This window comes from Anastrepha ludens, chromosome 2, assembly GCF_028408465.1.
Source record: "Anastrepha ludens isolate Willacy chromosome 2, idAnaLude1.1, whole genome shotgun sequence".
Lineage (NCBI taxonomy): Eukaryota > Metazoa > Arthropoda > Insecta > Diptera > Tephritidae > Anastrepha > Anastrepha ludens.
The window spans coordinates 152,949,895-152,973,668 of NC_071498.1; the positions used below are offsets into that span (position 1 = coordinate 152,949,895).

The 23,774-nt window shown below is 37.9% G+C and overlaps 1 protein-coding gene across 4 annotated transcripts in view; it reads right to left on the reverse strand.

The window, feature by feature from the left end:
* Positions 1–4,202: 4,202 nt before the first annotated feature.
* The window catches only part of LOC128855628 (actin nucleation-promoting factor WASL), a 42,788-nt gene continuing 23,216 nt past the window's right edge, over positions 4,203–23,774 (reverse strand). For all 4 annotated transcript variants that reach the window (XM_054090684.1, XM_054090683.1, XM_054090682.1 and 1 more), the window contains exons 3-8: positions 15,442–15,669; positions 12,413–12,512; positions 11,780–12,333; positions 11,507–11,704; positions 11,261–11,437; positions 4,203–11,191 (exon numbers count right to left, since the gene is read on the reverse strand). In XM_054090684.1, the coding sequence (XP_053946659.1) occupies positions 10,928–11,191; positions 11,261–11,437; positions 11,507–11,704; positions 11,780–12,333; positions 12,413–12,512; positions 15,442–15,669 (1,521 nt within the window). In that variant the 3' untranslated portion in view covers positions 4,203–10,927. The remainder of the gene's footprint in view (positions 11,192–11,260; positions 11,438–11,506; positions 11,705–11,779; positions 12,334–12,412; positions 12,513–15,441; positions 15,670–23,774) is intronic.

Consider the following 23,774-nt stretch of genomic DNA (forward strand, 5'->3'; position numbering starts at 1 on the left):
TCACTGGTGAGATGGCAACGAAGTAATATGAGAGAAGACTTTGTTTAATTTTTTCGTATATCTCCAACACAATCGCATTAAACGACACGCTATCATGAGCCCGGTCAGGTCAGCCAATCAGCTGATTCCTTCGAAATTGCTGAGAACCGGTTAACGGTCTAATCTTGGCCACGCCTCTGCGTTCGTACATCGTGTATACTGTAAAATAGCATGCGTCCATGCCGTTGTCGCGGTGATCGATATGATAGAGTAACTTCTGCAGTCATACGCAAATTTAATTTTTTTTTTTAGAAATAAGCGATTGGAAGTTAAGTGTGCTCTGCACAACCCATAAGAAGGGTGATCCTGCAATCTGTGCCAATTACCGGGGAACTAGTCTTCTAAATATCGCCTATAAGGCTGAAGCCCACCATCAACCAACTGATTGGACCTTATCAGTGTGGCTTTAGACCTGGAAAGTCTACCATCGACCAAATATTCACAATACGCCAAGTCTTGGAAAAGACCCATGAAAGGAGAATCGGCACACACCATATTTTCGTCGGCTTCAAAGCTGCATTCGACAGTACGAAAAGGAGTTACCTATATGCCGCGATGTCTGAATTTGGTATCCCCGCAAAACTAATACAGCTATGCAAGATGACATTGCTCAACACCAGAAGCGCCGACAGAATTGGGAAGGACCTCTCCGAGCCGTTTGATACCAAACGAGGTTTCAGACAGGGCGACCCGCTGTCGTGTGACTTCTTTAACCTGATGTTGGAAAGGATCGTACGAGCCGCAGAACTTAATCGCTCAGGCACAATTTTTTATAAGAGCGTACAACTGTTGGCGTATGCCCATCATCCGCCTTAGTTCTACCTTCTCCAAACTGGATAAAGAGGCAAAGCGAATGGGTCTGGTGGTGAACGAGGACAAGACGAAGTGCCTCCTGTTATTAAACAAACAGTCAGCGCACTCGCGTGTCGGCACCCACGTCACTATTGACAGTTATGATTTCGAGGTTGTAAGATACTACGTTTATCTAGCAGCCAACATTAACACCGATAACAATGTCAGCCTTGAAATCCAACATAGAATCTCTCTTGCCAACATGTGCTACTCTGGACTACGTAGGCAATTGAGTAGTAAACACTAAATAACACTCTACAAGGCTCTCATCAGGCATGTCCTAACATATGGCGCAGAAGCTTGGACGATGACAACATCCGATGAAGTGACGCTTGGAGTGTTCGAGAGAAAGATTCTGCGGAGGATTTTTGGACCTTTGCACGTTGGCAACGGCGAATATCGCAGACGATGGAACGATGAGCTGTATGAGCTTTACGACGACATAGACATAGCGTAGCGAATAAAGATTCAGCGGCTACGTTGGCTGAGTTATGTCGTCCGAATGGATACAAAGTATTCGATCCGGTACCAGCTGGTGGTAGCAGAGGAAGAGGAAGGCCTCCTTTGCGTTGGAAAGATCAGGTGGAGAAGGACTTGGCTTCACTTGGTGTGTCCAACTGGCACCGGTTAGCACGAGAAAGAAACGACTGGCGCGCTTTGTTAAACTCGGCCAAAATCACATAAGCGGTTATCCCGCCAAACAAGAAGATTAATTCCTTGGGATTTGTGCGAGCGAAATTATTATCGCTGTGGCTTTATTGATATTCTTTAGCTGACGCTCAGTTCAAAGTCTGCTGCAGTATTGCAAGTCATTTTGATTAGAACAAGATTCGATTACCATTCGGTAGGACCCGGGTTCCAAACCCAGTGTAGGCATGAAACAACAAATTATAGAAAACGTGTTTTCTTTTGTATAGATCGCCTCTCGGAAGTCAAAAGCAAAGATTCGAATGCATTTCGGTCACGAAAAAAGTTCTCTTAAAAAGTCATCTGCCGCACTGTGGGACCGTAAAGCTGTAGGTGCTTTAATTTGTGAAACACCATCAAAGACGCACACCACAAAATGGAAGAGGTGCTCTGCCAAACGTTCAAAGAATGATGTAGGCGCCAGGTAAATGGTGTTCTTTTAAGAGCTCGAGAACTTAAAAGGATACAACAAAAAGAAACGAACATATTGGAATGAATTTTAATTTTTATTATATTCTGTTGATAATTTCAGGGCATTTATTTTTTGAGTATGATATCCGGCGCTTGATGCGCTTGACGCGGAAGCCCAATTTGGAAGCCTTGTTCTGGTGTTAACCCTCCGTTGGGCACCTTTTTTAAAAATATAAATTCAGAAAATCATAAAGATCGGAGCACTAGAACGACAGTTACAGACCGTGGAAGCGCGCGACTTTATCCATAATTGAAGTGCACGCAAAACTTTAGACGCGATTATCTCGAAGTCGCGTTTTTTTTGAAAATTACCGTCGCGGTGATCATTATTTATCAAACACTATTTGACCGATTTGCATAAACTTTTTTTTTAATTATTGGAAGTTACAACCTCGTGAATCTGAACGGTTCACTTTTTATAAATATTTGCATAGTTCGCTGGATTTAATTTTTTTTTAATTTTGCAACCCCTCAAAAATCGTTTTTTGGTGCAAAGCGGTTTTCATATCGAGAAAAAATTTTTGTGGGTAAATAAACCGTTCAGATTAACTAAAAACATTTTTCTTCAATAATTACTTAAATTTTTTGATTTCAGTTGAGCTGCTCATGCGCTACCGTGATCACCGCAAGCCTCTTCTAAAAAACGGCGTTTCGGGGGAGGGGCGATATCAACAATAAATAATATTTTTAAAAATAAAAACACCAAAATGAGTGTTACCCTTTAGTATGATATATGAAAGAGGATTTAATTGTATTTTTTCACAGCTAAATTCACAGTTAAGTCGCATTGTTATTATATGTTTCGACAGCTGATATAGCAAGGCTTGTGTGCGAATAAGTTCAATTGATTTTAGGCAATAGTTTTTGGAGGGTGCCCTTTTAAATATGGAGAGCAATAAGCAGCATTTTCGTCATATTTTACTTATTTACTATAGAATGCTGCTCAAGCCAGAAAGAAATTAAATATATGCCGATGTGTAAGGAGTAGATGCATTGACGCCAGTGCCACAAATGGCTTGCAAAATTCGGTCCGGCAACTTTGATGCCGAAAATGCACAACGTTCTGGAAGGCCGGTTGAAGCTGATAAAGACGCGATAAAGGCATTAGTTGATGCAAACCGGCGATTAACAACACGTGAGATTGGTGAGAGGTTAAATTTATCGAATTCAACTGTAAGCGTTTTTCAGTAAGAGCGCTTCAACTTTTGAACTTTTTTGAATAAAACACAAACGGTTTGACTTTAATAACTAATTTTTTTTTTATTATCGAGTTTGAACATATACATTTAAGTATGAAATTCGATTTCTTTTGCATGACCACCGCGTCCACGTTTTACGAAGTCCAATCGTTGAACCCAATTGTCGACCACTCTTTTGCATAAATCGGCCGAAATTCCAGCAATTTCGCGTTCTGAGCTCACAAATCGTCGCCGGCTTGTTACTGTAGACCAATGACTTCACATAACCCCAAAGAAAATAATCTAGAGGCGTCAAATCACACGAGCGCGGCGGCCATTCGACCGGTCCATTTCTGGAAATAATGCGCTCATCGAACTTACTCTTCAACAAATCTATTGTAGCGTGTGCTGTGTGGCTTGTGGCCCCGTCCTGTTGAAACCACATGTCGTCTAAGTCCATACCATTCAATTGCGGGCAAAAATAATCGTTTATCATGTCGCGGTATCGATTTCCATTCACAGTAACGTGGCGATCGTTCTCGTCAACGGAAAAATATGAGCCAATTACGCCGCCGGCATGTAAACCGCACCAAACAGTGATTTTTTCGGGATGCAACGGTGCCTCATGAATCACGTGTGGATTGCTTTCTGCCCAGTAACGCATATTTTGCTTGTTGACAAAGCCATTGAGCCAAAAGTGAGCTTCATCACTGAAGATGATTTTTTGGAATTATTTGGATTTAAAGTAGCAGCAACAGAACGATTATTTTCATAAAAAATTTGCACGATTTGCAATCGTTGCTCAAGTGTGTAGCGTTCCATGATGAAATGTATACTAATGAAGTTTACAAATGACAAGCGAAAAATAAAAAATATTGCGTCGTTCGCCCTCCCTATCGGAAAAAATTGAAGCGCACCTATTGAAAAACGCCTTACATAGAAAATCAATATTTGCATATTGAAACTACAGTCGCATATCTTTGGTGATTTTTTATTTATTTTATTTAATATAATTTAAATTGATTACACATATATAGAATAGTAATTCGCATTTTATATATGTATTTTAATAATTAAAATTAAAATAATATTTTAGTATTTCACCAACACAACTTTTACACATACGAATGTAATTTTTTGTTTTTAAATAATGGATTATTCCTATTTTTTAATAATAATTTGCATTGCTAATGCGTTACGTAATTTAATTGCTTACAATGAGTTTTTTTTTTTAAATAATAAATTAATAATTTGATCTTATTTATTTTTTTATCAACTGCATTGCGCGCTCAGCTGAATAGCAATGAATTTTTTACATTTCAAAGAAATGATTACATTTTGTTTTTTTTGCATTTAATGCGTAACTTTTACTTCACTAAGTATAAATTAAATTAGCGAATTGATATTTTCATTTAATTACGGGACTATTAGACTTATCTTGGGATATGCGCACATATACATACGAGTATGTACATCTGTGTTCACAATAATAGCAGCGCAATATATCGCAAAATTTTGACTATTTAATAAATATTTCGTATGTATCTCAATATTTACCACAAATAAACCATATAACTCAAAATTTTAAATTTAACGAAATCCAATACAAAGAAATTCACGAAAAATGTGATGTCAAACTGCAGTTATTTTGTGGATAATCGACTTTATTATTTAATTTCTAACAGGGTTAATAATTATTTTGTCGAAATGTCATACATCTAGAGTTAAAGTGTTAATAAACTTTCGATTTTTTGACTAATCAAACTCAGCAAATTCCTGCTGCACATTTACGCCCGTATGTATGTATGTAAATTGCTCAGTGTGTGCATTAAATCATATTTTTAGCATGATTCTTCGGTTAGGGTGTTTATTGCTGTATTGGATTTCAATAAGTTCTATTAGCTATTTCTTGTATTGCGGCTTTAAAGTGCATCATTGTAGGTTTGTTATCAAATGTTTACATTTTGTTTTCTTTTCTTTCATTCTTCAATTTGATTAGATTAGGTAAGTATGTTTGTAGTTGTAATATTTTTTCAGTCACAATCTGATCTGTGCAGTTCACATTTACAATTCCCTTGCTGATATAATACATACCCACACATACATATGTATATATGTATGAAATCAAATATATACAATATTAGTATTATTATTAAATACATGCATTTAAATTGTAGTTTGAAATTTGTGTTTCTCTTTTCTTGTTTCAATAAATAGGCACGTTTTCACAATTTCGAAAGTAAATTTTTCGAATTCTCAAATACAGTAAAATTCATACAAAACCGACTTCGTTACAGGCCGTAACCGAATTTAAATATGTAAATGCCCCCCGAGTTTTGCTAGCCAATCGTTAATAAGAGAGAACATTTGGGGAACATTTTCCAGTACCATGGCTAGCCATAGAAAATCACGCTAGACTCGTGCTACGTCAAAAATCAATCCTCATAGTAAATACGTCTATTGATTATTTATAATATTTATACTTATTCTATGTATGTATGTCCTACGCACTCGATACTATTATACAAGTTATGAATACATTTTTGGCACACCTGTAACTTACGTATTTTTCAACACACAATTAGACATCATTTTTTCTTTCATTAAATAATGTTTTATTTAATTTTTTGTATATATTTTTTTTAACTTGAAATTTTTTTATCTTTTTTCTTTTTATTATTTTAGTATTTGGATGGTTAATTATCATATATACATACATACATCCTATATATACCAAATATGAACACCAAATTAGCATCCTTAACATTCCAGTCGGTTCTATGTTGCTCGAACGACCGGATTTTCTGATATCCGACCAAGAACTGTCACTCCAACAGCATTCCCCATTCTTATAAGGGGAATATTTATGCTACTACAACAATAATAACCACACTAGCATGGGGTTCACCGATCTAAACGGGGTTGGATCGCTGAAATAACAGACGTTGTTAATATTATTTTACCGCTGGAAAGGTCTTTTGCAAGCCGCCACCTGACTTCACAATGAAAATACAATTCGATATGTTTTTATTGTACATCTGGAATGACTCTGGCGGAAAAAGAGACTTTCGGCGAGAAACTACTTCTGCAATACCACCTTGACCAACAAGTTCCCGAAACAACCGGCAGATGATGCTCTATGTCAACTGATTTTGGGCTCGGCTGCCACATCTGTGATTAACATTCCTACCAGAATTTTATAGCCATTGACATTTTGTTAAAGTTATGCCATCTTGAGTAAATCTACCTCTAGACGCGTTTTCGTGTCAATTAATAAGGACTATTATTTGAGCGTGAACCAATTCAGCAATTCACCAAAAAATAAAGGATTTGTGGGAAAACCACTCGTGGATTTTGCACTATGATAACCATCTGTGTGATCCTTCTGACAGAAAAATGTGAAACACAGATGGCGCTCTAAACAGTTAGAAGGCATTGTTCCTAAGCAACGACAGGTCGGTACTCCCACTACTTAGGACTGGTAGCGGCAGTCTAGTCACCTACCCTGCCAGAAAGCAAAAATATAGTAACGAAACCAACGCAAGACCGAGTCTTGTCGAGGCCCTATGAACCCGAGTAGAGTGACCAAGGAAAAAAAACACATTCGTGTTATTATTAACCGTGAATTTTTGACCAAGCACAAACGAATACCATTCAACAGCCATCGAATTCACCTGATATGGCTCCCAGCGATTTTTGTCTGTTTGATTGAGTCAAAAAACCACTACAACTACAGGGAAGGCGTTTTAACTGCTGAAAGGAAGTAATGGAAAAATCGAGGACGGCTCTGATGGCTATACCGAAGATAGAGTTCCAGAAATGTTACGAGAGCTGGATCAAACACTGGCATAAGTGCGTTGCAGTTGATGGGGAGTACTTTGAAGTCGATAATTTCACTTTTAATGAATAAACTTGTATTTTGAATTTTCTGAATATATTCCGGGAACTTTTCGATTAAGGTGGTATTGCGGCAGTTATTCAGATAGGTATCAGCAACATAATAATTCCATATGTACACCGAATTTGGTAGCATACTCAGGCTCGAAAAATGCTTTATGGAATTTCTAAAAATGAACGTTTGAAAATTATTCGCATCAATTAAAAATGTATAAAAAATATTTTTATTCGTAAAAATTATTGTTGAAATAGATTTTTTTTGGTTTTATATTTCTACGCAGTAGAAGCAAATCATGCGCGGAGAAACAGCAATTGATAGAAAGGGACGGTCGCACTTGGGCAGGCAATAGGAAACCTCTGGGTGTATTTCTGCCATCAAAAGGCTCCTCATAAGAAATATCTGCTGTTTGGAGTCGGCTTGAAACTGTAGGCCCCTCCATTCGTGGAACAACACCAAGGCGCATGCCACAAACAGGAGCAGGGGCTCGGCCAAACACCTAACAGAAGTGTATGCGAAAATTATTTATTTATTTTCTTTTTTAGAAGCAAGTTTGCAGCGTTGCGTATGATTACAAATATTTTACATTCATTTTCGCGTGCAGTGAAAAAAAAATCGAATAAATCCCGTCACGAAATGGATATCAGTAATTTTGTTTTTCTAATTAATTTTTCTAATTTCGGCTTTCGTCATTCGAAAATTGTATCTTAAGTATTTTATATATAAAGTAAAAGATATACATAAAACACTTCCAAAAATGTACACTTGTGGACAAAATAATAGGTGTGTGCTGAATCTGTACTGATTTTACGCCCAATAGTGTAATAACTGTTATTTATTTTTGATACCGCTACATTTTAATGAAACAAAAGGGAAATTTGAACGTAAGTAAAAAACATTTTTGCGACTCAATTGGTAATTTTGCGTGTTATTGGAAAGTAATTATTGTTTGATTGAATTCGCTTGGCCATAAAAATTGGTGTATCAGCATTTTTTCGAAAATACCTTGTTAATTGAAGTGTTATCAAATATGTTTTGCTGCATTGTTCAATTTGTATTATTTTGACTGGTTCAATAATTATTTAGAATGGGTCGTAATAGCCACTGTACCGAAGTAGAACGTCAATTGGTGAAGAAACTTCGTGCGGAAGGGAAAACGTATCGCTACATTGCCAATACATTGGGACGGTCGGAAAACTTTGTTACGAACTCTTTAAAAAATAAGTGTGAGAAAGAAAATCGTGGACGGCCAAGATTGACGGGCCCGGCAGAGGATCGCCGTATAGTTCTTATGACCAAAAAGGATACTTTTGTGTCTTCGCGACAAATTGCAGCAGAAATGGGATTGAATATAAATAAGCTCGCGGACAATACGACGGCGCTTAGTGGACGCTAATTTACCAGGACGAAAAGCTAGAAGAGTTCCACTTCTACGAAAGGTGCACATACAGAGAAGAAAAGCATTTGCTAATGAGCACAGAGATTGGTGTGGTCCTACTGGAGAAAAAAAGTGGCGAAATATTTTATTTAGTGACGAAGTAAAGATGAATTTATACGGTAATGATTCCAAAAGAAGTGTACGCCGCCCGAAAGGCAAAGAATTTGCGTCTCGGTATACCAAAAAGACCATTAAGCATAGAGGCGGAAACATTATGGTGTGGCGATGTTTCTCTTGGCAGGGTGTTGGTCCTTTATTTTGGATAAAAGACACAATGACCGCGGTTGAGTATAGGGATATTTTGCAAAATGTTATGCTTCCATATGCAGAAGAAAACATGCCTTTGAGATGGTGTTATCAACAAGATAATGACCCCAAGCATACCACGAGGTTGGTGTCGGAGTGGCTAAGAAATGCAAACATAAGTTGTATGCAATGGCCAAGTCAATCCCCTGATCTCAATCCTATTGAGAACTTGTGAAGTGATTTGAAGAGGAGACTGGCAGACTTTGCATTCCAAAACAAGGAGCAATTGTGGCAGAAAACCAAGGAAATATGGGATGCTACGCCTTTAGAAACCTGCCAAAAATTAATAAAATCCATGCCCAATAGAATAGGCAAACTTATACAGACCCATGGAGGATATACTGGTTATTGAAATACTCGCGGTTAAATTTAAGTTGAACTGTCTTTTTGTTTTGTTTTTTTGTCATATAATATTTCACACCAATTATTTTGACCAATGGTATTTTTTTGTTTTGTTAAATTTTCATTTGAGTGTAAAAAGTAAAATGAATTTCAACATATTTGTATTTAATGAAATTAAACATAACTAAAACAATAAAAACAAAACTCTTTTCTTTACAAATTTTTGAATGTTATTAAAAAAACTTTGTTACACCTATTATTTTGTCCACAAGTGTATATGGAATGCAGGAATGACAGTCCTTGGAAAGTTATAAATCCGGGTAGACCCGAGTGAAAACCGCGTAGTCGTCTTTTGGTTATGCGAAATATCTATACCGGCAAGTGAGTTGCTACAACAACAATATAAGCCAGTTAATAGTAGGTGACCAATCAAAAGAGAAGAGCAAATTACACGACAATAAGCATCCTTGAGACGTTCGTTAAACAAAGAACTCCACGGGATTTAAACTAGTAAAAATATTACCTAAATAATAAAAATTGTATTTTTTAATGGTTAAGAAACTTCATGCTCTAGTAACCTCTTACAACTCTCCACCAAGACTTTCTATATGGATTAATATCAGCATTTCTTCGATTCGATCTTTTAATCAAGTTTACAAATTTAGTACATGGCGTTCATCATTGGTATATATAAATGTTTATTCAATTTTAAAAAAGATCTAAAAACGCACCGCGCCACACATGCACACATTCCCTCACACCTTTTAAATATTTTTTTTCATGTTAGTAAAGAAACGCAATTAATTTAAATTTTGTTAGAACACTCGTTATTTAAAATTTTTTTTGGACATTCATTATTCTTTCATAGAATTCAAAGTTATATGATTGAAGTTTTTTGTTTTTTATGTTTCCCAATTGAATTTAATATTCATTTCACAGCAGTGAAATATTCCCTAAGACTATCACTTTTTGGGTTTTTACTAGTTCCAAACACATTCACATCTTTTCTTCAATATTAGCTACTTAAATGTAATTTATTTTTATCTTAAATGAGCAGAGATATGCAATTTACAACTGTACTGTATGTATGTATGTATTTAAGTATACTGTCAACGAGGAAGTTAGTACACAAGTTCCGTGTAATATAAAAGTGCCTCACACCTTTTAGAAAAAAGAAAAACAAAAATAGTCCGAGTTTCAGTTAAGAATTCAACAACAAAAATTTTAATGTGCTGCCTTAAAGCACAATATTGCGGCGAGACGCAACTATTTTTCTCAGTAGGAAAATAAATAAATTGTACACACCCGATAATGCCACAACTGAGTGCTTGTTTAACGTTTACATCATTTAAGAATTTGTAGTATAACACAATTTTTATTTGTGGTTCACCTTTGTTCCGCTTATTTGTCTTGTGATTTTTCTTTTTTTCTTTTCGCGTTAATATGTCAATTGGCATCACTGGCTTTAAATTAAAAACCGAAATAATTGATCGAAAATCCATATAGTATAAGCTTTTGGATACGTAGAAAATAATATACAAGTATGCATGTATTAAGACTGATATATGAAATTTATATAGTTAACGAGTTATCAATGCAACATATGACTTTAGAACGAATTCGTTTGCATTGAATACACCCCTCTCTACATGCATTGTTAACGTGTAGACGCATTACATCACATCGCTGTTACAATCGACTCAGTTAGTTAGTTAGCATTTAATCCTCCCATTCATCGTCATTGCCCGACGACTCGTCGTTTTCGTCATCTGACGGCTGCATAACGCGTTCACGTTCGAATAGTGCGCGTCTCAGTGCAACTGCCAGTGCATCGCTGCCAGCTGGGCTAGTGCCGTCATCGCTGTTGCGATTCACAGGCGCACGATCGTGCGATGGCTTCAGTTCGAAACCGCTGCGAATTTCAGACATCAAATCGCTATGTGAATCGCCACTACCAGTACTGAGCGCTGCCGTATCCACTTTCTGTAAGCATTAAATGACAAAAGTGCGTTAAGTATAGAAAGAAAAAAAGCACGTGAATGGGGACATTACCTTTAATGTCGTGCCCTTACGTATACTCTCCAGGAGTGCGCTACGTACGTCCGGCACGACAGGTAATTGCGCTGTTCGCCGTTTAGTTTCAGTCGCCGGCGCATCAGTCATACTTGTTGAATGTGGCTCGGCCATTGCCGGCGGTGGCGGTGGTGGTGGTGGCGGAGGTGGAGGCGGCTGTAACGGTAAAGAAAATCCATTAATTGAAAATTTCAAGTCATTCACATTGGTTAGGTGAAAACGTACAGCTGCCGCTGGTGCAGCCACTGTGGGCTGTGGTGGCGCTGGCGGTGGTGGTGCGATATTTATGGGAGGTGGTCTTGTGGGTGGTGCTGGCGCACGTGTCGCACCTGGTACTGTTGTTGGCACCGGTGGTGGCGGTTGCCTCGCCGGTGGCGGCGGTGGAGGCGCGGTTCTTTGGCTTATGGTTGTGCCATTTTGATGCTATTTTTATGTAAAATTATTTGTTTAATTTATTTTCAAAAATTCCAAAATTTTTTAATGTTCTCAATCACTTACATGCTGGTGACGACTTGGCACTGGTGGCGGTGCAATCGGTGCTGCAGCTTTTGGCGATTCAATGCGCTCCGATTTCACCGATGCTAGCACGTTGTTGCTCTGAATGAAATCGTAAATGAAGGCACGCGTGTCACGATCCTTCAGTTCATTCTCTGAGACGCCAGCTTTGGCGAAGAAGCTCGTGAGTACTTCATCATTTTCATTGCCTGTTAAATCGAAGCCCTTATCAGCATCCCAGCCAACATGACTGATATGCATGAAATTGGTTGGCGTACTTATATCGGCTTTTGTTACTTTTCGTTTTTTATCCTTGCCGGACGATGAACTCGACAGACCAAAACTACTGCTGAGGAAATTTTTGGATGGTGCCACCGGGTTGGGTCCAGGTGTCAGTGTTATGGAGCTGATTTTTTGTGGATGATTACGCAATTGTACACTCGAATCCGTTGTCGTCGTCGTTGTCTGATTGTTCGCTGTTGTTAATCTGTTTGCATCTCTGGTTACCGGCGGTGGTACGGTTGGTGCAGCTTGCGCTTTAGCACGATTCCGTTTTTCTGTGGAAAATGGATACGAAGCAATTTTAATTTCTCATCGCTACTTTTGCTAAAAAAATAAACCATTAATGGCACCAACCTAGTTTCTTTCGATTTCTCGTTTCGATTGTTGTGTCCACAGCTCTGTAAAATGATTCGCACTCTTCCTCCGACACAAAGTTCAAGCCTACGTGCCCATCCTGGCAAAGAATTGTAGATTATGTACATTGATTGAAAATTCTAGTTAGCAAATTTAGACTTTTCCGGTAAAACAATGTTTGGTTTTATTCGATTGTTCCGATAGTTTATACATTTTTTTGAAATAATTTTGTTTGAAAGATAAATCCAAACTTCTTTGTCAAGTGCTCTTAAAAGTTTGGCGGAAACTTGAAGATGAAGTCATTTTAGGACTAAAGCTCACCACAAATCAGGTGAAATATTTATACATTACGGCTTTTTTTCTTTGCTCTGTTCGTCGATACTTCTAAATTTCTCATAAAACCAAGCATGCCATATATAGTACGTCAAAAACTTTGCTTAAGTCTTCTAAACGTAACCTTTCTTGCTGTATAATCTAGTCAATAGGCCCAACGGATATTCACTACATTCAGCCCTCTCCTTTCTACTTCTCGCGTGCGACATAAAGTAGGAGATTAAGGAGCCCTTTTAGTGTTTCTAGGAGCTCCTGATGTTGAGTTGATCCCTAACACTACGTAGTTTTAACTATATCTTCATCAGCACAACCTGCTTGTGCTGTGTTGTAGAGATCTACATTTTCGTTGTGTGTAGAGTTCAGCTTAAAATAAGTTTCGCTAGACTATTTATAAGTGTGGGGGCCTATATTGGTCGAACCTATTAGAAACCGATATCTTGGTTACATAGCTCATAAAACAAATACCGAGACTGACGTTACTGTAGAATAAGTACGCATGCACCAAACGCTAACGCCCACCAGTAATTTACCTCTGGTCTCGAACCAACCAATTTGTATTTTCGTTGTTTTACTTCAATTTAAAATCCGATACCTCTGAATAGATCACGCCTTGGAATCAAATCATTTTAAAATTTCCCATGGAAAATACTGCTGAAACTAATAATTTATTAAACAATTTTTTTTTTCTTATATTTTTAAGTAATCTAAACGTCGCTATTATTGATAAATCTTGTGAATAATTCACGCTTGGGTCGTGTTTACGTTAAATATGGATTGGTACTGTGTTGGTTAGGTCTGCCAATTTTCTTCGGATTCCTGAAGGTTCAAATATTAGTCAGCATTACTACCTTTACATACTTATTGAATTTAATGGAAGAATAATGAAAGATCGAAGCTCAAATAGCCCTTTTCACAAGTGGAAGAAGTTGGAGCTATTACCACAATTCCTTGAATATATTAGTTTAGGGAAAAGGAAATCCGTTATTTTCGAGTAAAATTTGTGTGCAAATAATTTAAAATTGTTTTATAGTCGGTCTTTAGTTCCTGGGCGATGCTCCGTCTACTAACATGCCTTTCTCCTAGCAAGATCCTATGGATCTACACGGTTATGACCTATCATCACCTATTCATCAGCGGCCTGGATGAGTAGACTCTCTCAAATGGGAGTCAGGAGGATCTTATCGAGACTACAACGCACTGCAGCTATCTGTTGCAATGGATCTTTTCCGACTACTTCAGGCCCGGCATTAGATGCTCTGGTTGGTCTACCACCACTTAGGCTGAAACACAATGGAAATTGGTACGGCCCCTGTCTGGCATTGGACAACAGAGAAGACATGGATTTCGATCCAACGATTCTCTCCATACCATCAATAGTCGTACTTTATTTAACATCACGAGATACAATGTGGTGCTGCCAGAGGCTCAATTGTGGTCAAACTCTGAAAATGAGCCCGCCAAACACTGTTTTTGTATTTTCACGGATGGCTCCAGGACCGAGTCCAACTTCTTTGATTCGTAGCCCGTTCTGTCACTTCCTTCTGAAGCCATCAAAGCCAAGGTTAGCAAATGGGTTACTATTACCCACAAGCGAGTTTGGCAGGCTGAGAGAGGCTGCAGAATGGACTAAACAGATGTTACCTGCCATGTCTGACCGACTGTAGCACATCCTGTAGGCGAAGCACATGGAAAAGGTAGGCATCTCCGACAGTGCACCCTGCCCAATTTGTGGAGAGGAGGATGAGACGGCGGACCACTTTCTGTGCGTTTGCCCCGCTTTCGCTCGAATCAGGCTCGAGGTCTTTGGCACTGATGTGTTAAGAAGCGACCGCCTTGGTTCCTTGGCACCACAAGATCTAACCAGATTTATTCGGAGTTCGGGTGGATTTAAAGAACATTAAAAGAGAATCCGAGTGCAGTACAATGGACTTAATGTTGACTGAGTGCTGTACTTGCTAGTTGACCCGACAAAAGAAAAAAAAAAACTAACATGCCCCTGAAGTTCGACTTTTTCTGTGATTTTATCGACATTTTCTTTAACATAAAAAATGCCTGAATTGAATCGACGAAACCAAATTGCACGTAATTTTCTGTTACGGTAACGGCACCATAAACATCATTCACATTTTCATTTCACGGTCTGGCTTGCATTTTCGCCTTTAGCAAAGAAAAGCTGTAAAATGTACCGAATTTTCTCTTTGTTGAGCTCCATTGTTAACACCCTGTAACTCACAACTGAATGGAACGGCAAAATAATTTTTTTATGTGAAATGTCACCTTGACATCGAGCCTAAACTTTAAATTGTTTGATCGGTACTTTACGAGACATCGAACACTACAGCCATCTACGGAGAAAATAATGGATTTTTTATCCCCAAACTGAAGATATAAATATTAGTCAGCATTACTAGCTTTACATTTTTACTGAACTTATTGAAAGAGTGTGGAAAGTACGAGTCTTGAATAGCGCTTTCCACATATGGATGAAATGGGGGCTATTTCCATAATTCTTCTTACATATTTTTAAAAAATTTTTTAATCAAATTTAATTGTTAGCATTTTTGCTACTCAACATAAATACCTTAACTTTTCTATTAAAAACGGCAGTTTCTTCTTATTTTATTTTATTACTTGCATTGCAGTGAAGTGTGAATTTTTGACACTCTACGACGATCATTTATTTGAAACCCACTTACCTGGCCTTGGAAGGTGAGTAGAAAGGGTCGCGCTTTAATGATTTTCATCGCATCATATAACTCATGCTCCCATATCAGTTCGTTCTTTATCAAACAATAGGCGCGCAGGAAGTACGATCGCATTCCACTATCCTTGACGAAACAAACGACGCCCGTGTGCTTCTTCTTCCAATGGGAATGGGCGGATCCCTCCGTTTTGTAGATCTGCACCACCGCTGTATTCAGCGTCTGAAACATAGTAAAATTACACAATCGATTAACTCTAATGAATTTATTAACATTTTTCACAATTTTCAAATCAACTCATTACAAAAAATTTTCGTTAATCAAAATTAAATAAGTACAATAAAGTACTTTAACTTCGTTTTCAATTAATTAACCTTCGTTGCTTTGATCATTTAAATCTCCACTTTGTAACTTTGAGTCTATGTCGTTTTATAATTAAGTTGTTGTCTGTTTTCGGTCATGCGCCTATCTTTCCCGATCGATAGCGCTGATGCGTCTAAACTCTGGCAATGCACTTTCGTTTTCATTTGGCCGCTTTGCGCTTTGGCTTGGCGACGACGATCGGTTGCGCATAATGACAGCGACACAAATGAACGGGGGCCGACGAACGGATAAAATGGACGGACAGTTCGTGTGGTAGGCCTAATAAATGTATGGGTGGATGGATGGTCGTTTGCAGTCATAGATAGGTAAGTGGACGGTTGGATGGATGGATGGTTCGGTTGGATGGAGCGTATCTATTTTTATGCGCAAAAATCACTTATTTTGCATATCAATGCGTTTTGGTAATGAAGAAAAAGTTGTATGGCAACAAACTAACATTCACTTGCAATTAACAAAACGAAAAAAAAAAAAAAAAAAAAAAATTAAATGAATGAAGTTTAGTTTGCTGGCAATTTCAGGTGTGGATTGCGCATGTGCGCGCGGTCGATGGGCGACGAATGGCTACTGTTCGTATTCATATGGATTTTGGCATTGTAGGCACGTAGAAATCATATCAGCATACAGATTCAACATTTGACAATGTCAATGGAACTTGCCCGCAACAAAACCAACAAGTATTTTCGTAGTGCATTGCGCTGCTGAATAAGCAGTAGACAAAAGTACTTAATACACTTCGTTGAAAGTTATGTGTAAACCCAGCAGGAAGAAGAGCCTTTAAAAATGCCATTAATCTTAAGAGGTAGAAAGTTCTCAGTTGACCTAAGCCTCTTTACCCAAGACAACGCGAAGTGAAAGGAAATAATTTCTTTTCTGTGTGATTTTGTATGAGCCACGCGAAGCTGAAACGTCTGTAGGTATCCAAAATGAAAGGGGTGAGTTTATTATATCTATGTAAGTCCAGTATATGTATGTCAGTTTTTTCAATAACACTACTGAAAATTTTAGGTGAAGTAGGTAGGCTAATGGTGGAAGTACCGGCCTTCCCAAGTAGCACTAAAGCGCCGTTTTGATACCAATTTGTGACCTCCAACGGGCAGTTATCAGCAGCCGATCAGAGCTGTTTATGTAACGGAGAAGGTTGATAGGTTTTAGGTTGGAGCACTGCCCCAGGCTGTCGAAGAAAGGAGCACTCAATGACCTTAATCGTCTGGCTGCTAAGCCCGGACATTTACAGAGAAAGTGCTCAACAGACTCCTTCTCTGAAAAGTCCCCACAGTTTCTGCAATGGGGATTAAATGGTAAACGCAGCTTTTCTGCGTGAGCCCCGATCAACTAATTACCTATAAGCACAGGTACAAAATTGGAAATTGAATGGCGTGGAGTTCACAGGACTATCTGCGTTCTGCCTCAATTGTACTGGGGCCATAGGATTTTTGAAATAGCACACGATGAAATGGAGCGCCATCTGATCTGAGCTTTCTTTAGAAATAAGTTATGCAATTCCCCTTTAACAACACCCAAGAGGATGCCGATGACCGGGTGGGAACCCCCGGTGACCAATTCAGTCGACCCTTTCCCGGCAAGCAACTTTATTTCTCTCTATGTTTCATTTTCCTTGAACTCCGATCCGAATGTTAACTGTGCATCCAAGAAATTTCATCTCATCCTTAAAGGAGTTGACCAATTAGGATCTGCATGTTGGCGTCGTCAGAGCTTTAATTGCAGCTTGATTATCGGAAAAAATTTTGATATTTCCCTCGCATCCGTGTACCCTGCAAAGACTTCTGCCTGACAAACACCAGCAGTATTCGGCAGTTTTAAGGAAATAGATAAATTGGGTGATTTAAAGACTACGTAAAGTAAAAACTTTTTAATCTTTTCCGCTTAATGCCGTTGTGAAGTCATATCTCTTGATGTATACAGAACATCGGCCCATAATATACGGCGATTTGAAGTTGACACCACAGGCTTAAAAAAAATCGTATCAAGAAAAGGTTTCCAAATGTAGACCAATCGCCGAAAATGTTGAGAAAATCATAGAGAGGGTCGGAAGGGCATGCGAACACTCACTCCATTGTCTAGGCTTTGAAAGCTAGTCAAAAAGCTGTTTAGAACCTTCTGCATAAGGATAAGTTATAAGTAAGTTAATCTTCTCTTATAATTTCTTCTTCACCGATACTGGCATAAAGTCTTAAAGAGGTCGTTCTTTGGTATATGTAGAAAGAGCAGCAGCTAAAACAATTCAGGCAGGTCGCGATATATTCTTGCGTGTTACAGTCTTCGATTTCCACCTTTCCTCCCCCTAAACAATAGAACGATGACCACACAAAACCGTGCATTACAAAATAACTGAGATTTCTTATACTTGCTTTATTAAGACTGCCCAATCACCAAACGATAGCTTTACCACAAAACTTTCTTTGTATTCCAATAAAAGTAATAAAGGGCACCAAATACCGTGAGGTCGAGGTGCAAAACCATGAAGTAATCTATCTAAAATAAATAAAAATACATGTCTTCATGGCGTTATGAAAAAAAATATATGTAGGCTCGTTTCGAAAAAAAAAAATATAATAAAATAAAATAACAATAACTTGCCTTCTCATTGTCGATGACTTTTGACACTCTATTGAGCCAGATGTCGCATGAGTGCTAGCCATTAGTAGCCACGGTAAGCAGCTAATTGCTTGAATCAATGCCAGCAAAAAAAAAAGGAGGAGAGCGTGTTAATTGGGATTGCATACGAACATTGGCAAGCCTCACTCGGAATCGGACAGATAGAAGACAAGAGGAACTCAAAAACAAAGCTACGTTTACAGAGCACATTCAATTCGGAAGTTTTGTGACGCGACTTGAGGTGGCGGTAGGTTAAGTGGAATAAAGCTTCACACCTCGATGCCTCCGCCACTATAGAAGAAAGAATGGACCAGTACCATTCCAAAATGGGCTAGCCCTACTCTGAGTTAGATATAGCCTGATTTACTGCCGGGTAGAATGGAAATAAACACGTACATAGAAGTAATACAATGCATATGTAAATGCGTTGGCTATGATGGAAATTTATGTAATGCTATAAAATATGTAATGTGTTTGTCCGGAGCCAGTGACGACAAGAGCATGGCAAGTGCGTGAATTACAGGGGTTAAGAGGAAATTCCATAGGTAGCCGGCAAGCATAAATCGATTGCTCAATTGCAGATGCAGTAAATATGGAATAAATTTTTAAACGCAACGGAAATTGCCGATGACTCTGATGGGTTGTATATTTAAAGAGGAAATTTCAAATGTTTCATAAAACACAGTAATGAATTAATCGTAGTAAGCAAACCCCTAATTTGTACAAGTAAAATCAAGCAGTTTCTTATGTTAAAAAACCGGTGTATAAGTGATTGGGTTTTCAATTTGCAAATAAGTTTTTTAGCGCTTTTCTCGTTATATCGGCAGTTTTCACACCTAATGTGAAGTGATCCAAGTGAAAAATACCACTAATGTACGTAGTGACGCTTCAATAGATTAGCAAACGGAGGTAATACACTGATGTGTGTTAGCACTTCGCTAGAATAGTACCGGGGTTTTTTAAGAGCTTGAGATTTTAAAATGACACAGAAATATTGTTGGGATAATTTTTTTTATTATAATCTGGTAGATAATTTTATGGCATTTATTTTTTAAACTAATATTCGGCATATCTCTGCCGTGGTCAGGAGTTACATGGTCCATTCGATCAGTCCAACTTTTGACTTTCCAATAAATCTGTCTGTATGGCGTCAATGGTGGCTTGAATATATGGCAATAAATCGACTGTTAAGCGCGCTGTATTGCAAGTTGCGCCATCTTGATTCCAAAAATATCGTCGATGTTTAGTTGATTCATTTTTGGAAATAAAAATTCATTCAGCATGGCTCGATAGCACTCGCCATTCACCATTCAGCAGCCGAGGTCCTTCCTTATTTCGAAAGAAATAACGACCGCCAGTGTCCTATGAACTTAGCGAAAAGCTTCATTTTTTTTTTCAAAGTGAATTTCCACAATTTGGTAGCATTGTTCTGGCTTTAAACGATTCATGATGACTTGCCAAACCGTACTGAACAAAACTGTCAACATACAATACTATGTCATTCTCAGCTGCTAAATTATAGTTACCGATATCCATAGTTTTCATGCAACTAAACAAAACACCTGATATTTTGCACTGATATTTCACTGGTTGGTTATACGTATTTCAATATGACCAGAAGAGTTATGGGAATCTCACCTCGAAATTTTTAAGGATCACCGACCTTAAAAAAAAATCTGAGTTGGAGTGTTTTTCAAAAATGGCAAAATAAATTTTTTACCAAAAATAAATATTTACTAAAAATTTCGAACAAAATAATTAAATTTTTTTAAGCGTACTCTTGTTTTTTGTCTTTAATTAAAAAAAGTTATCAAAATCTGAAAAAGAATCGAAGATACATCAATTTAAAAAACCCTATACCAAACTTGTTTTTTTACCAAAATGTTTTCGGTTTATTGCTTAAATATTCGAATAAAACCATTTTGCAAAAATTGTATGACAATGTCCAACTGACAAATAAAGGGTGATCAGATTGGAGGCACTTTTTTCAATAGGGATCTTTTGGCAGAAAGAAATTGAAATTTGAATAGGTCGAGTCAAGGAGCATCAGGAGATTTGGTGGCTCCTAAAACACTCAGGCTAAAAAGCCCATTGTATTTAAAACTCTGCAAAGAGGGTAGATAGTCAAGGAGGGAAGGAGAAAACTATCAAAGAAAGAGATAGGAAAGAATAGAGACAGAGATAAAGGTAGTTAGTTCTGTAAGAATTTTCCCGATTCTTTGGCAAATCTGTAAATATCCTCCAGTTTTATAGGACGAATTTTACTCATTCTTACGACATCGGAACCCAAAACTCGTAGCCTTGCTCTATCAAAGGCAGGACACTCACAGAGAACGTACTCATTGGGTGCTCAATGATTCCAATGGTGGTCATATGCTGACCCCATGGGTTGTGCCCTGTAATAATACCGACCATCACCCGAACGTCTTTCCTTCCAAGTTTAGTAGAAAGTTTGACAATTTTCTGTTCGGACTTGTCACAAAACAGTTTGCAGTTCTGCAGCGTTCTAGACCGGACCATCGCTCTTTATGTAAATTGCATACATAATCGCTGATCCAATGATTGTCAAACTAAATACATAATTTTTTCAGTATTCATATGGAAAGACTCAAAAGACTCTCAACAACGTTTACAAATCGTACAATTGTATTACGAAAATCGACCCCAATGTAATGACTGATTAACACGAACACGACTTTTGAACATGATGATAGATTACCAAGTTTGGCAGAACGGAATCGAACAAGTAACTTCGGCTGCCACGTTTTAGGGGATTCGTCGACAGAATTCTGTCCGCTCATTTCACACACTCATCCAATTAGTTGTTGTTCAGACAGCAACGAAGCAAAATGAGCGTAAACTGTGTTGATTTTTTCGTATAGCGCGACAAATCGCAGTTTTTCCGTAAACAAATCACTGTCATGCTGCTGATTACGTCAGTCAATCAGCTGATTCTTTCAAAATCGCTGAGAGCCGGTTAACGGTTTAATCTTGGCCACACCTTTTGAACTTTTCCCACCATGGTAATCTGTCATCGGTGCCATATACATATATATGTATTAGGCCGGGTCGATTTGTGGGGAGGCAAAAAAATCGCCCATTGCTCTGTGAAAATCATATTCTAGGGATCAAAATAAGAAACTTTGCCGAAGGAACCATACCTCTAAAACGAATTCTGATGTCCCCCAATTTGGGTCGAACTTTTTAGTTTCTTTTCTCATGTAAAGGCCAAAAATGGTGATATTTTGAAATATTGTATGGGGAACCCCTCAGGGGAGTTCCAGGGGGTGTGCCACTGGCATGGGTGGATCGGCCGTCCAAAGTTAGTGAGGGTCGGTCATACATTTGGACTCGATTGGAGCACTCTAAATGTGTCAAAGTGGGATTTTTCGTTCGACCAAAATTGGGGGACATCAGAATTCGTTTTAGAGGTATGATTCCTTCGGCAAAGTTTCTTATTTTGATCCCTAGAATACGATTTTCACAGAGCAATGAGCGATTTTTAAATCGATCCCCCTAATATGTATAATTGGCGCGTACGCCCTTTTCGGGTGTTTGCCCGAGCTTCTCCGAATATACTTGGAGTTTCTCCATAGCCTGCCGAGAAGCGAACGCTATTAGAAAAACGTTTTCTTCGTTTTGGTGATCCTCCGAGATTCGAACCTGCGTTCTCTCTGAATTCCGAAAGGAATTTGTATAGAATTTTATCATAGTAAACATTTATGTTTAGAAAACATTTTACATACAGCTTGTGGCTATTCAAAATAATGCATCTAATGCAGATTTTTTAATTTTTTATTTATAACGAGGAAAAACAATAAATTATTTGTACGTGAAACAAGGAGTACTGGCTGTCAGGGTCTTCGGCTAATGCAGATTTTAACATTTCCTATTATAGTTTAATCTTTCAGAACACACTTGCAACTATATTGGATATCGGATGCTTAGCTAATCCTCTTAATTTTATTATGTCATTGAGTATCACAGTTATGACTTGTTTACATCACACTCACAATGTGCCAACTGACCCAAAGCAATCACAGGAACGTATATGTGTACACACTCTACATATAAATACATATAGGTATGATATATGTTTGAGCTCAAACTAAGGTTTGCCTCTTTGTGGCTGTTTTGCAGTTGGACGCGGTGTATGTGATGTACCCTAAGCGGTCTATATGTGGCGCCACATTTTAACCTGCATTCTGTCAAATCGATAAATTTGTCGTTTTTGTTCGTTTCTCGTTTCTCAGTTGCTAGATTCTATTTTAGTGCAATGCATTTAAGTAGTATGAATATATGTACGTACGTACATATGTATGCTGGCTGACCTTGCTTGAAAATGTTGTTTTTTTTTTTAGGATAGAAATTGGTGCAATTGCGACATTGCCAAAAATGTGTGTCGCCGGTATGTCTCGTTAGGATGAAAGGCTTAAAAGAGAATGAATGTACCTTTGTAATGCAATTTGGATTGTTAGCACAAAAGATCTAGTTAGATAATGTAAAAATTGTTAATGTACTACAATAGTAAGTACTTTTATATGTATTATAGTGGCTGGTGCTCGCGGCTTTGCTTGCGTATAAAACGAAATAACTAAAGTATTATAATATATTTAAAACTTATAAAACAATTAACAACATTAGATTTTGTATTTTTTTTTCATATTTTATAATATATTATAGAGAAAATTGGCTGTCACCCCTATGTAGAGTCACAACACGCATATACTAAAGGCAGACCCACAGAGACTGCGTTACACTCACTAGTGTTAAGTATAGAAAAAGCTCTAGAGTTTAAAGAATATGCTTTAAGAGAATTTCTAAATATTAATGGAGCACTCATTAATGTGTCGAGAAAAGCCATTTTAAAAGGTTTAGATACAACAGAACCCACTGTCCTTTTATATGTAAAGGGTGATTTTTTTGGAAAAATGCATGAAATTTTTATTTAAATCGATAGTACAGTCCATATAATTTGATGTTTGAAGATTATTTCATACAAATGTTGACCACGACTGCGCTTCAAATGGTCCATCCGCTTAATCCAATTTTGGCATACTTTTTCAATGTTTCTGCCGGTATCTCACATATAAATGCTTTAATGTTGTCTTCCAATGCGTTAATTGAAGCAGGCTTGTTTGAATAGACATGAGCTTTAACATAGCCTCACAAAAAATAATAAAGGCGTTGTATCGCACGATCTGGGTGGCCAATTGACAGGTCCCGAACGTGAAATAAAATGTTCACCGAACTCGCCTCTCAACAAGTCCATTGTTACGCGTGCTGTGTGGCATGTGGCACCGTCTTGCTGAAACCACATGTCATGC